Source organism: Ipomoea nil, unplaced genomic scaffold (genome assembly GCF_001879475.1).
Source record: "Ipomoea nil cultivar Tokyo-kokei standard unplaced genomic scaffold, Asagao_1.1 scaffold2818, whole genome shotgun sequence".
Lineage (NCBI taxonomy): Eukaryota > Viridiplantae > Streptophyta > Magnoliopsida > Solanales > Convolvulaceae > Ipomoea > Ipomoea nil.
Window position 1 is genome coordinate 1,940,049 of NW_017619246.1, and position 11,776 is coordinate 1,951,824.

At 33.9% G+C, this 11,776-nt stretch overlaps 1 protein-coding gene across 2 annotated transcripts; it reads left to right on the forward strand.

The window, feature by feature from the left end:
* The first annotated feature begins 8,020 nt into the window (after positions 1-8,020).
* LOC109158473 (protein indeterminate-domain 11-like) lies at positions 8,021-11,439 on the forward strand. Of its 2 annotated transcripts, none has more exons than XM_019306377.1 (4): positions 8,021-8,401; positions 8,440-8,638; positions 8,959-9,358; positions 10,496-11,439. In XM_019306377.1, exons 2-4 carry the CDS (start codon positions 8,491-8,493, stop codon positions 11,226-11,228), a joined length of 1,281 nt encoding a protein of 426 aa, XP_019161922.1. In that variant the 5' UTR covers positions 8,021-8,401; positions 8,440-8,490; the 3' UTR covers positions 11,229-11,439. The 2 variants fall into 2 exon arrangements, with proteins under 2 accessions (XP_019161922.1, XP_019161923.1); XM_019306378.1 differs by having other exon boundaries at positions 8,021-8,385; positions 8,448-8,638.
* Positions 11,440-11,776: the final 337 nt, after the last annotated feature.

Below are 11,776 nucleotides of genomic sequence, written 5' to 3' on the forward strand. Positions count from 1 at the left end.
GTGTCACCAGATTATGAAGATTTGTGGTACTGGTATGGGGACCCAAAAGGAGAATATTATGTTAAAGATGGATATAGAACAGTAGTAGGTAACTACACCCAGCCGGTAGGGACCTTTGATAAATGGAAAAATTTATGGAAGCTTAAAATCCCCCCAAAGTGGAAAACATTTTTATGGAGAGCTCTAAATGATATTTTACCCACTACGAAGAACCTACTTATAAGGAGGGTTGATATTGATCCAACTTGCGCCATGTGTGGAATTAGGCATGAGGATATTGTGCATTCTTTAATCACATGTGATTATACGGCAGACATTTGGGCACAATCCCACCTTCCAATCCCCAATAGTGTCACAAATATTTTCAGTGGATGATGATGGGATTATTTATGCAGTGGCACTTCTATATTATATTTGGCGTCAAAGGAATGGAGCTGTATGGGATGCGTATTTACCCAGACCTCGGAAGGTAATTGCAATGGCATCATCAGCTGTAAATGCTTGGAAAGTAGTTCATCCCGGTCGTCTGCATCCGCCGACCATCTCCACGGCATTAGACCACCATGTTGCTACTGTGGCGAACAACCACACTACTACGGCAGTGAGCTCACCGAGGAACAATATTGCTGCCATGCCGACTACCTTAATGCATCATCCACAACCGCCTACGCCAAGTATGGTACACCACACTACTCAAAACATGAGGGACCAATGCTACTTCGATGCGGCTTACGACCCACGAACGAACAAAGCAGCGGTGGGGGCTATTATTCTAAATTGGCAAGGAGGTTATGTTTCGGCTATGACTGCCCCTATGATAGACTGTTTTTCACCCCTAATGGCGAAGGCTTTCGCATGCAAGAAAGTTTTGTCGTGGTTAAGAAATCGCGAAATAAAGTCTATCGAGCTCTTCACGGATTGTTTGGTGCTTCAACAATACCTATCGTCTATGACACACTCGTCACGGTCTTACTTGGGTTATGCCATTGATAGTTGCAGGACTAGTATATAGTCTTTTGATTATTGTTTGCTTCATTATGTTCCTAGATTAGATAATTATTTAGCTCATACATTAGCATCTACTGCCTTTACTCAATCGACTATTATATATGTACTCGGACTCTGATCCACCAGCCTCTATGTACTCGAACTCTGATCCACCAGCCTCTATTTCTGCATATTTTGAATAAATGTCGTACAGGCTCTTTCCAAAAAAAAACTTTTAATTTAAACTAAACGCGGTATACAATATTAAATATTACAGTATATTATTTAAACTCGATAATCGTTTATATAATAAAGCTATATGGTTTGAGAAATATTTAATGTTACAATTAATGCAACAACATCCTTTATTATAAAAAATAAAAATAAAAAAGCACAACATTTAAAAAATAAAATAGCTATATATTATATAATCATATAAAAAATATACTTTTGAAAAATAAAATAGCTATATATTATATAATCATATAAAAAATGTGTTCAATTAGAGTTTAAATTTACACCTACAAAATTTGAAATTTGCTTTCCAAATGTAATTATCTTAGTTATTATTCGTATTGTGAAAATTATAATATAGATGAAATACAATTAAGAATAAATCGATGTAATTATGTAAATTTTCTCTATAAATTTATTTGAATATTCACATAATTAGAGATTATATTAACCATAAAAAATTATAATTTTAATTTTTTGTATTCTATAAAAATAATAAATACTTGACCAATGGAAGCTCAAAAATATTATTATATTAAATAATTTAAAATATTTTAGTTTTTCTATTTTTTATTTATATTTATAATAACATAATTTTTTTCCGTGCATCGCGCTGGTGAATTACTAGTATATTAATATAACAGCAACAGATATTTATTTCAAATATTATCACATGAATAAATGAATGGAGTCTCGTGATATAATAATATATACATACAGACGTCCTCTGTCACGCATGTGGGGTGGGGTGTGTAGCTGTGCAGACAGGTGAGAGCACATTGCCTAGCTTGGGGACCAATTTGTCTATGCATGGTTTTCATTTTCACTTTTGTATTTCTTCCACAATCATGAATATGTCATAATCTTGATGAATTTTGTGTAAGTGGAGACATGAATCAATGTACCTTATCAATTGAAAATTATATATATAAATGCTACATTTTACTTCTGATAGGGAATATACCACGGATCTACCTGTCCTTACATATTAGACACCAGTTCGGATTTGACTCCGGGTGTAGGAAGGGTCATTTTCCGACCACGTCTGACCCGATCAAAGGTATGACCATGACCCAACCTCGAGAACAACTTCCTCTTAATTAGATTAATGAACTTCTACCCGAAGACATTTAAGGTCGGTCCCAACCTCGCTACTCGGCTGGGATCTCGAGTGCATGAGATAAGCCTTTAAGGAGGAATATAGATCATAGCATTCGAACCGAGCCCGGTAACTATTGGTGGGTCAGGTATTTCGTGACACATGGATGCCACTCCTTAGCCTCCGAGACCGTCGAGTGCATGGAGGACACGTGTCGCACATGCCAACCCTTTGACATGTGTCTCCTTTGGTATTCTATAAATACCTTGTTTGATGCTTGTTTCAGGGATTTTCTCAATTCTCTCTCTAGAGTACTTACATCAGTTACATGTTATCCATCCCTTGGTCTTGATTACCCAATCTACTATATACCACCTACTCCATAACTTGTATTTTAGTATGTATACTCGAGAGCATTTATATCGGCCATCAACTTCCACTGTCACACTAATCTGAATTCGACTGAGATTGCAACGGTAGAGTTTGATTTTTACTCGGAAAAACTCTGGCCTAGAAACATATAAATAAACATTTTTTTCTATTTTTCTTCCTCTATCTTTTAGAACTGGCAAACCAATTTCAAATTAATGTATGTTTAAGCATATCCATCATTCCATCGCAAAGCGAATCATATGTCAATTAGATGACTCGGAATACTTATTTTCTTACTAGAGAGTTGCAGTTCTTTGATATCCCTCCAAATGATCTAAAATTATTGTTATTTATTATCTTGTCAATTCCAAATGGTCTAAATATTTATAATTTCATTTTTTCCCCTCTTCCTAATATATATAAAGGAAAAATAAAGAGAAAATCACAGTGAAATAAAAAGAATAATTTAATTTTCCCAATTAATTACAATCATCAAATTAATCCAATAATTAATGCATGTGAATGTTGGAAGAGAGTCATTTTTAACGCTACCAAACAATGATTAAGTTAACATTTTTTGACGTTTTTTTATTGTTGGACCATGACATTTTCTTTTGTAATTAATTAACTCTTTGCCATCTTAGTGTATCTTAATTTTAATTTGTTTTATTCATTTAAATTTTGTTTTCATTACATTTATTATATTGCATTTTCATTATATTCCATATAACTTTTTTACATATTTTAGGATTCAAAATTCCATAATTGAAGAATTTGTTCCGTCTCAACAAAAAGTTAAATTGATGTAGTTAGATTGCACACATGGACATAATTTCGATTTGACTTTTCTCCCCGTGCGAGATGTTTATTGATTTTCTAGGTTTGAGCCAATCAATTGTGTATAACCTAGGCTAATTTAACTCTTTCTTGTCCTTTATCGGCTATGTCACAAAGCGAGATTCACCTAGAATGCAACGTGCTAGACTACACGTTTTTATGTATATACTATATGCTTAACTTCTTTTTCTTGTTCTCTCTTTTCCCCTAAATTTATTTCCATATATGCTCCATTGAATCAAACTTTTATTTGCATTCAAAAAAAAAAAAAAAAAAAAAAGAATCAAACTTTTATTTTAGATGAACCTTCATATTCATTTCAATGAATTTAACTTCTATTCTAAATAAACTGAGAGCAAAGTATATTGTGTTTGTGTGTGTGTGTGTGTGTGTATATATATATATATATATATATATATATATATATATATATATATATATATATATATATATATATATATATATATATATATATATATATATATAAGGGATCAGGTGCATTTGGGGCTTTCCGTGCGGTTGTGCGGTTGGAAGCATATTAAGCATTAAACTGACGCACTTTAAGTACACAACACATGCACATTAAGCACACAAACAAAACACCTTCAGAATACAACCTCACGCATGTTAAGCACAAGCCTCACGTATCTTAAATACAAAACTCACGCATGTTAATCACAAAACATACGCACCTTATAAGTTTCAACAACTACTCACATTAAGCACAACCTCACGCACGTTAAGCACAAAACTCATGCATGTTAAGCACAAAACTCACGCATGTTAAGCACAAAACTCACGCATGTTAAGCACAAAACTCATGCACTTTAAAGTTTCAACAACAACTCACATTAAGTACACACTCACGCACATTAAACAAAAAACTCATGCACCTTAAGCACGAGACTCACGCACCTTAAGTACAAAACTCACGCACATTAAGCACAAAACTCAGTAGACTACACACTCACACATATTAAGCATAAACCTCACGCATGTTAAGCACAATACTCACACACTTAAGTACAAATCTCACGCACATTAATCAACTGCACAACCGCACGGGAAACACTTAAACGCACTTGAACCTCTCACTATATATATATATATATATATATATATATATATATATATATATATATATATATATATATAATATTTTGTATACATTGGAGAGGTATAGTTAAATAAGGGATGAATATCCTTCAAGATTTTGCTGGGGTCCATGCCCATGCTTGGAATAGTTATAATAATGCTCTACTGATTTTAATTTATAAATAAATAAAATATCATGCATATATTAATATGTTATAAAAACAGTCTAATTTAATGTTGATATACATGTTAAAATCTAATCTAATAATAAATAAAAATTAATAAGTGTGAAGGAAAGTTATACCCTTAATTTATGTCCTTTTTTTCGTTATATTTTTGTATACATTATGCTATAAGAGTTGTACTATACAACATTTTGATTAAAAACACCCCCTACCATTATAACTCACGTTATCTTTTCCAACTATTATTGTCATGCACATGCATCCACTATATATATATATATATATATATATATATATATATATATATATATATATATATATATATATAATCCGGATCAGGTGAGGACCTAATCTTAGGTGAGGATGTGAGGACTAATCTTGTGCGTTTGTTTTTTTATTTGGATGGTCCAGATTTGAGTTCTTGAGATGACATGGATTGATCTTTTTTGTTAAAGTGGGACAATAGTGTCTTTTTCTATTTTTTTTAAGTGTGAACGCATGTATAATCCTTGGCCAAATTGGTTTCCTATTTTCTTGGATCATCACCGTTGCAATTTGGAGCCGCGATTTCTTCATCATTGATTGAGTGTTCGCCCATGCAAACTAATCACTATTTTTTATTTTTTTTTCGCTTGTTCTTTTGAGTATAATATTGTCTATATTTGGATTGTCGTGTATATGTGTAAATGCCTGGGTAGAACGATTGTGCATTCATGTGTGCTGATTGTGCAACTTAGTGTTGTAAGTTGTGCACTATAGGCTAGGGAGTTGTGCATTATAGCACATAGTTCAATGCATCGTAGAACATTGGATGTTCACTGTATTGATTTTTTGGCGGGGTTTGAATGCACAACAATGAAGTTATTGATGCACAACACTCAGTATAGGAATGCACAACACTCAGTATAGGAATGCACAACATTTTGTATAGGAATGCACATCTTTTAATAAGACTGATTTACCCTAAATTTATATATTTTAATATTTTAAAGGGATTTGTTTTCTTTATCCGTGTGATTTGTTTCTTTTAATCTCAATCATACATCATTCTGATTTAATGGTCTAGATTAGTCCTCACGTCCTCACCTAAGATTAGGTCCTCACCTGATCCGGACCCTATATATATATATAAAAGAGCGCTCATATGCGGCGGGGTCTTACCGTGCGGCGGTGCGGTCAAATTCCAAAATACACCAACAGTGTTAACAATATGCACCAACAGTGTAATAAAAACACACCACAATGAAATGCAATAAAACATCACAAAATACACAACAGACTCAAAAAAATACACCATATAACTCACCACCCCCAATGGTGTATTTCCGAACAGTGTATGGTGTTTTTACTCACACCTAATGGTGTGTGTTTGGTGATGCAGGACTCTGTTTACTCTGTTTTGTGTGGTGTATTTTCCTAACGTTGATGGTGCATATTTGTTGAACTATTGGTGTTGCCGCACCGTAAGACACTGCCTGAACCCGCCTCTATATATATATATATATATATATATATATATATATATATAGAAGAGCGCTCATATGCGGCGGGGTCTTACGGTGCGGCGGTGCGGTCAAATTCCAGAATACACCAACAGTGTTAACAATATGCACCAACATTGTAATAAAAACACACCCCAATGAAATGTAATAAAACATCACAAAATACACCACAGACTCAAAAAAACACACCATATAACTCACCACCCCAATGGTGTATTTCCGAACAGTGTATGGTGTTTTTACTCACACCTAATGGTGTGTGTTTGGTGATGCAGGGCTCTGTTTACTCTGTTTTGTGTGGTGTATTTCCTAACGTTGATGGTGCATATTTGGTGAACTATTGGTGTTGCCGCACCGTAAGAAATAACCGCACCGTAAGACACTGCCGCACCTGAACCCGCCTCTATATATATATATATATATATATATATATATATATATATATATATATATATATATATATATATATATATATATATATATATATATAGAAGAGCGCTCATATGCGGCGGGGTCTTACGGTGCGGCGGTGCAGTCAAATTCCAGAATACACCAACAGTGTTAACAATATGCACCAACAGTGTAATAAAAACACACCCCAATGAAATGTAATAAAACATCACAAAATACACCACAGACTCAAAAAAACACACCATATAACTCACCACCCCAATGGTGTATTTCCGAACAGTGTATGGTGTTTTTACTCACACCTAATGGTGTGTGTTTGGTGATGCAGGGCTCTGTTTACTCTGTTTTGTGTGGTGTATTTCCTAATGTTGATGGTGCATATTTGGTGAACTATTGGTGTTGCCGCACCGTAAGAAATAACCGCACCGTAAGACACTGCCGCACCTGAACCCGCATATATATATATATATATATATATATATATATATATATATATATATATATATATATATATTATCTACCTTCTTCAATAGTAATAATATATAGATATTATATATTGGAGTACTATATAAATTATTTTCTGCTAAAGGCCTTGTGGTCAAGCGGCATAACTGTGGCTCTCCCAAATGGGAGGTCACATACTATATTGTAATAGAGTCAACACTATTCAAAAAATTATAAATTACTTTCTAAAATATAAATATCAAATTTATAAAAATAGTTTACATTATTATTATTATTATTATTATTATTATTATTATTATTATTATTATTATTATTATTATTATTATACAATAATATAAATATCTAAAATCTAAATAAATCTATGATTTTAATATAAAGTACTAATATTGGTGATCGATTTTTGCCCATCGTGCATAGAAAATACTAATGTTAAATATAAGTAAAAATTTACATGCAAAATAATAAATAAAGTACTGCATGCATTATTGACTCTTTTTAACGTCCCTAATAGTCATCTAAGCACATAGAAATTATAATTCAGTGTATAACGCTACCAATTGTATATATGTGTGCACTTTAAAAAATAAAATAAAATAAAAGGTGCCTTCATAAGAAGGAAATATTTAAAAAATAATCATTAAAATTTGAAAATTGTGAATAATATAATATAATGCATTGAGTAGTATAATGTTTTTTCCATAAAAAGATAATTATTTAAATTTGATAAAGTGTCACAATAATGTATGATTGAGAAGACAACAAAGTAAAAGACAAAACCTCATTGCCCCTTGAGTATGGTTTTGAAGGATATTGGAGGACTGCAATTTCATACCTTAGCTTCTCATCCACATCTCTCTCTCTCTCTCTCTCTCTTTGCTTCATAGTTTTATCAGTAGGAATTTGTTTGGTTTCATTTACTCTCATATGTATGGCTTTATTTGTATTGATTCCTTGGTTGTTTTAGCATCTTTTAATGTCCTCCAAACATGAATTAAGGATAGATTGATGTTGTTGGACTGCAACCTAAGCTCATCAAAACTATTTCTTTTTTCCTTTTTTTTTTTTTTTTTTTTTTTTTTTTTTTTTTAGTTAATAATTTTCTATTACCAGTTTCTAGCTTATTTCTAGGGTTTGATATCTCAAGAAACTACACATATGCAACCAGATTTGATTGCTTCCATTATATTGTTTTCTTGAAATATATTTATATTTAGATATATATATATATATATATATATATATATATATATATATATATATATATATATATATACCCAAGATAGATATTTTATATTGCAAGAATATGATTAAGGCAGTGCAGCTAGTTGATGACAGCATGTCAAACTTAACATCTGCATCTAATGATAATGCAATTAGCATTTCTTCAACCCAACAACCTAGTAATACCAATCAAGCTGTCAAGAGGAAGAGAAACCAAGCAGGAAACCCAGGTATATATATTATATTCTTGTTTAATTTAATTCCAAATTTATTTTCTTTTCTTTTGTATGAATTGCGTACAGAATATGATTGTTGGGTACGTCTCATATGTACATACAGTCGGTAATTCTGTATGTACATGTACATGTTTAGGGTTGCATATAAATATGATCTAAATTTTTTAATCTATCACCATCCCAATTAATATAAGAACTGTTTATCTGCCGTGGGCAGATCGATGCAGCTAGCTAGAACCACAAAAATCTTGTTTCGATCTTCTATTGTTATTGATTCTTGTTCTCGTTAATCTCAACTGAACTTGTATTGTTAGACCCGGAGGCAGAAGTAGTGGCATTGTCACCGAACACACTGTTTGCGACGAACCGGTTCGTGTGTGAGATATGCAACAAGGGGTTTCAGAGGGACCAGAACCTGCAGCTGCACAGGAGAGGGCACAATCTGCCATGGAAGCTGAAGCAAAGGAACAAGGATGAGGTGGTGAAGAGGAAGGTGTATGTGTGCCCAGAGGCATCATGTGTGCACCATGACCCTGCGAGGGCCCTGGGAGACCTCACAGGAATCAAGAAACATTATAGCAGGAAACATGGGGAGAAGAAGTGGAAGTGTGACAAGTGTTCTAAGAGATATGCTGTTCAGTCTGACTGGAAAGCTCACTCCAAGATTTGTGGCACCAGAGAGTATAGATGTGATTGTGGAACCCTTTTCTCCAGGTAATTAACACATTATTATTATTGTTTTATTTAATTTTATACTACTATGAAATGTCATTGGAATCAATTTGATTTTGGAGGTGTTTGGTAAATGGCTGGTAGCTAATTGGGTTATTGAGTTTTACTAGTTAATAACATTAGTTAATTGTAGAAAAGTGTTTGGTAAATTAGTTGTTAGCTGATTACATACAAAATTATTTTTTCAAAAAGCTGACTAAAAAAACAATGTTGAGCAACTTTTTGAATTTTAGCAGGAGAATAAGTTGTTATAAAAAACTAATTAATCAAACACTTATATTGATTGTGTAACCAAGTCAAACGGGCTAATAGTGATCAAATAAGCCAAAATTGATTGATAGACTAATTATTTTACCAAACATTGAATTATGATGTTTGATTGGTACTATGAATTAGTAAACATCTTAGCTTCAGTACATGTTGGAACTACTACTTAAATTATTTTTTCTTTCAAAAATTATGTTTTTTGTTTGTTATTGCCTTGCAGTTGTATGCCATATATTCCCAAAGGAATCTTGCATATACATAAGCATGAGCTAGCTAGCTAGGGTGATATAATTGGTATATCTATATATGTTCAAATTGAATTTTCATTAGTCAAAAACTTTTCAGTCTAACATAACGTGAATTTTTAATCTATTTTGCATTTGGGTACTATATGGACACAATAAGTTGATAGTATACTTATTTTTCTTTTGAGTCAACAACGCCTCTACTGAGGCTCGATCTCATGACCTCCCATATGAAAAAAGTCACTACATGTCATCTAAGCACAAGGTGCTTGGCGTGTTGATGTATTTTTACAACCCAAATTAAAAAACATACATTGTTGTATCTTCGCGTTTGACGTACTTTCTCATATTATTATAAGTATACAATTCTAATTAAAATGTCATAGGTTTAATTTTCATTGGGTTTGATGTATTTGAAAAATGCTAGTCTATACATTCATGTGTTCACAATTCTGTTGGGTCGGGCGTGGGAGGTATTGGGGTTGAAAATTCAACCTTTTGAAATAAAATTGTTCACAATTCTTATGATTTGTTTCTTTTTCTAGTATTAATATAATACACATGCATTAATTTTTATTTTTTTTATTTTTTTTTTGTGTGATTGCAGGAGGGACAGCTTCATAACCCACAGAGCTTTCTGTGATGCCTTAGCTGAAGAGAGTGCAATAAGGTCATCATCCCTCACTCCCCTACCCAACGCCCTCTTCTCCACCCAACCGCCGCCGCCGCTCTCGGCCACCGCCACCTCTCTCCAGGCTCTACAGAACCTCCAAGCTACTTTCAACCACCTCCGGCAGCCGGCAGAGATACCACCATGGCTAGCCTGTCCACCACCACCACCGCCACCAACACTCAAGGCCACTGGGCCCACACAGCTCTTGGAAAACCCTAATAACCCTAGCACGCTTCTTGTGTCACCGCCTCACATGAGCGCAACCGCACTGCTCCAAAAGGCGGCCCAACTGGGAGTGACAAGCAACAACACAATTAACTCGACTGGTAGTCTTATCAGACCCCACCACCATCACCAAAACCAAATTCATCACATGATGGGCACTGCTGCTGCTGGGTTTTTCAGCTCACGTGAGGAGGAGTTGGCATCATCTTATGGAACAAACAAACCTGCGGCGGGTCATGCTAGCCTCACCCCTGGTTGCATGGAAATGATGGGCACTACAGGTTCTGACACTAGTGGATTTTATTATCATCATCAGGGGTTTAATGGTGGTAGAGAAAACACTGACATTGAAGGATTGAATACCAGAGATTTCTTGAGCCTTACAGCTAGCTTTTCCTCTTCAAAGGGATTTTCTCAGAATTCTGCCTGCTGGCCACCTTGATCAGATCAGATTAGATGGATATATATATCATATATAGCAACATGCATGCGCCCTCTTTCTTCTCCCTAGCCGTTCATTATGATGTAAATGGAACAACAAACTAGCTAGCATTGGAAAAACCTTTTTAATAGCTAGAGTTTAATAGCAGCTCGACTTTGAATTAATCGGACCAAATGTAAATAATGTTCTTGCTAGCTAGTTTTCTCTGGAAGCTAAGTGTTGGTCCCGCCCAAGTTAATGTCTAGAAGGGAGCCAGGGGTTGAAGACTTTAAAACAAACTTTTTGAAAACATAAACTAATTGAGCTCGCTTGAATTTCGAAATTAAAGATAGAAATAATTTTCTTGTAGCGGAAGTCTTTAAAAACTTGCCAAGCAAGATAAAAGTTTGTAGCTAAGTTTGGTGAAATTTGTGTGTTTGTGTTAAAACGAGTATGGAGTTAGTTGTACAGTTAAATAATATGGAAAGTAAAGTGCAAGAGAGAAAGAAAGTTTTTATAGTGATTCGGAAAATATTTCTACTCCATTCCCTTCTCCTTCAACTCGAAGA

Excerpts from the sequence above, each read along its gene's own strand:
- LOC109158473 (XM_019306377.1), top strand. The coding sequence starts at position 8,491 with ATGATTAAGGCAGTGCAGCTAGTTGATGACAGCATGTCAAACTTAACA. Across the intron at positions 8,639-8,958 it reads AAACCAAGCAGGAAACCCAG|ACCCGGAGGCAGAAGTAGTG; the intron begins GTATATATATTA and ends TTGTATTGTTAG. Across the intron at positions 9,359-10,495 it reads TGTGGAACCCTTTTCTCCAG|GAGGGACAGCTTCATAACCC; the intron begins GTAATTAACACA and ends GTGTGATTGCAG.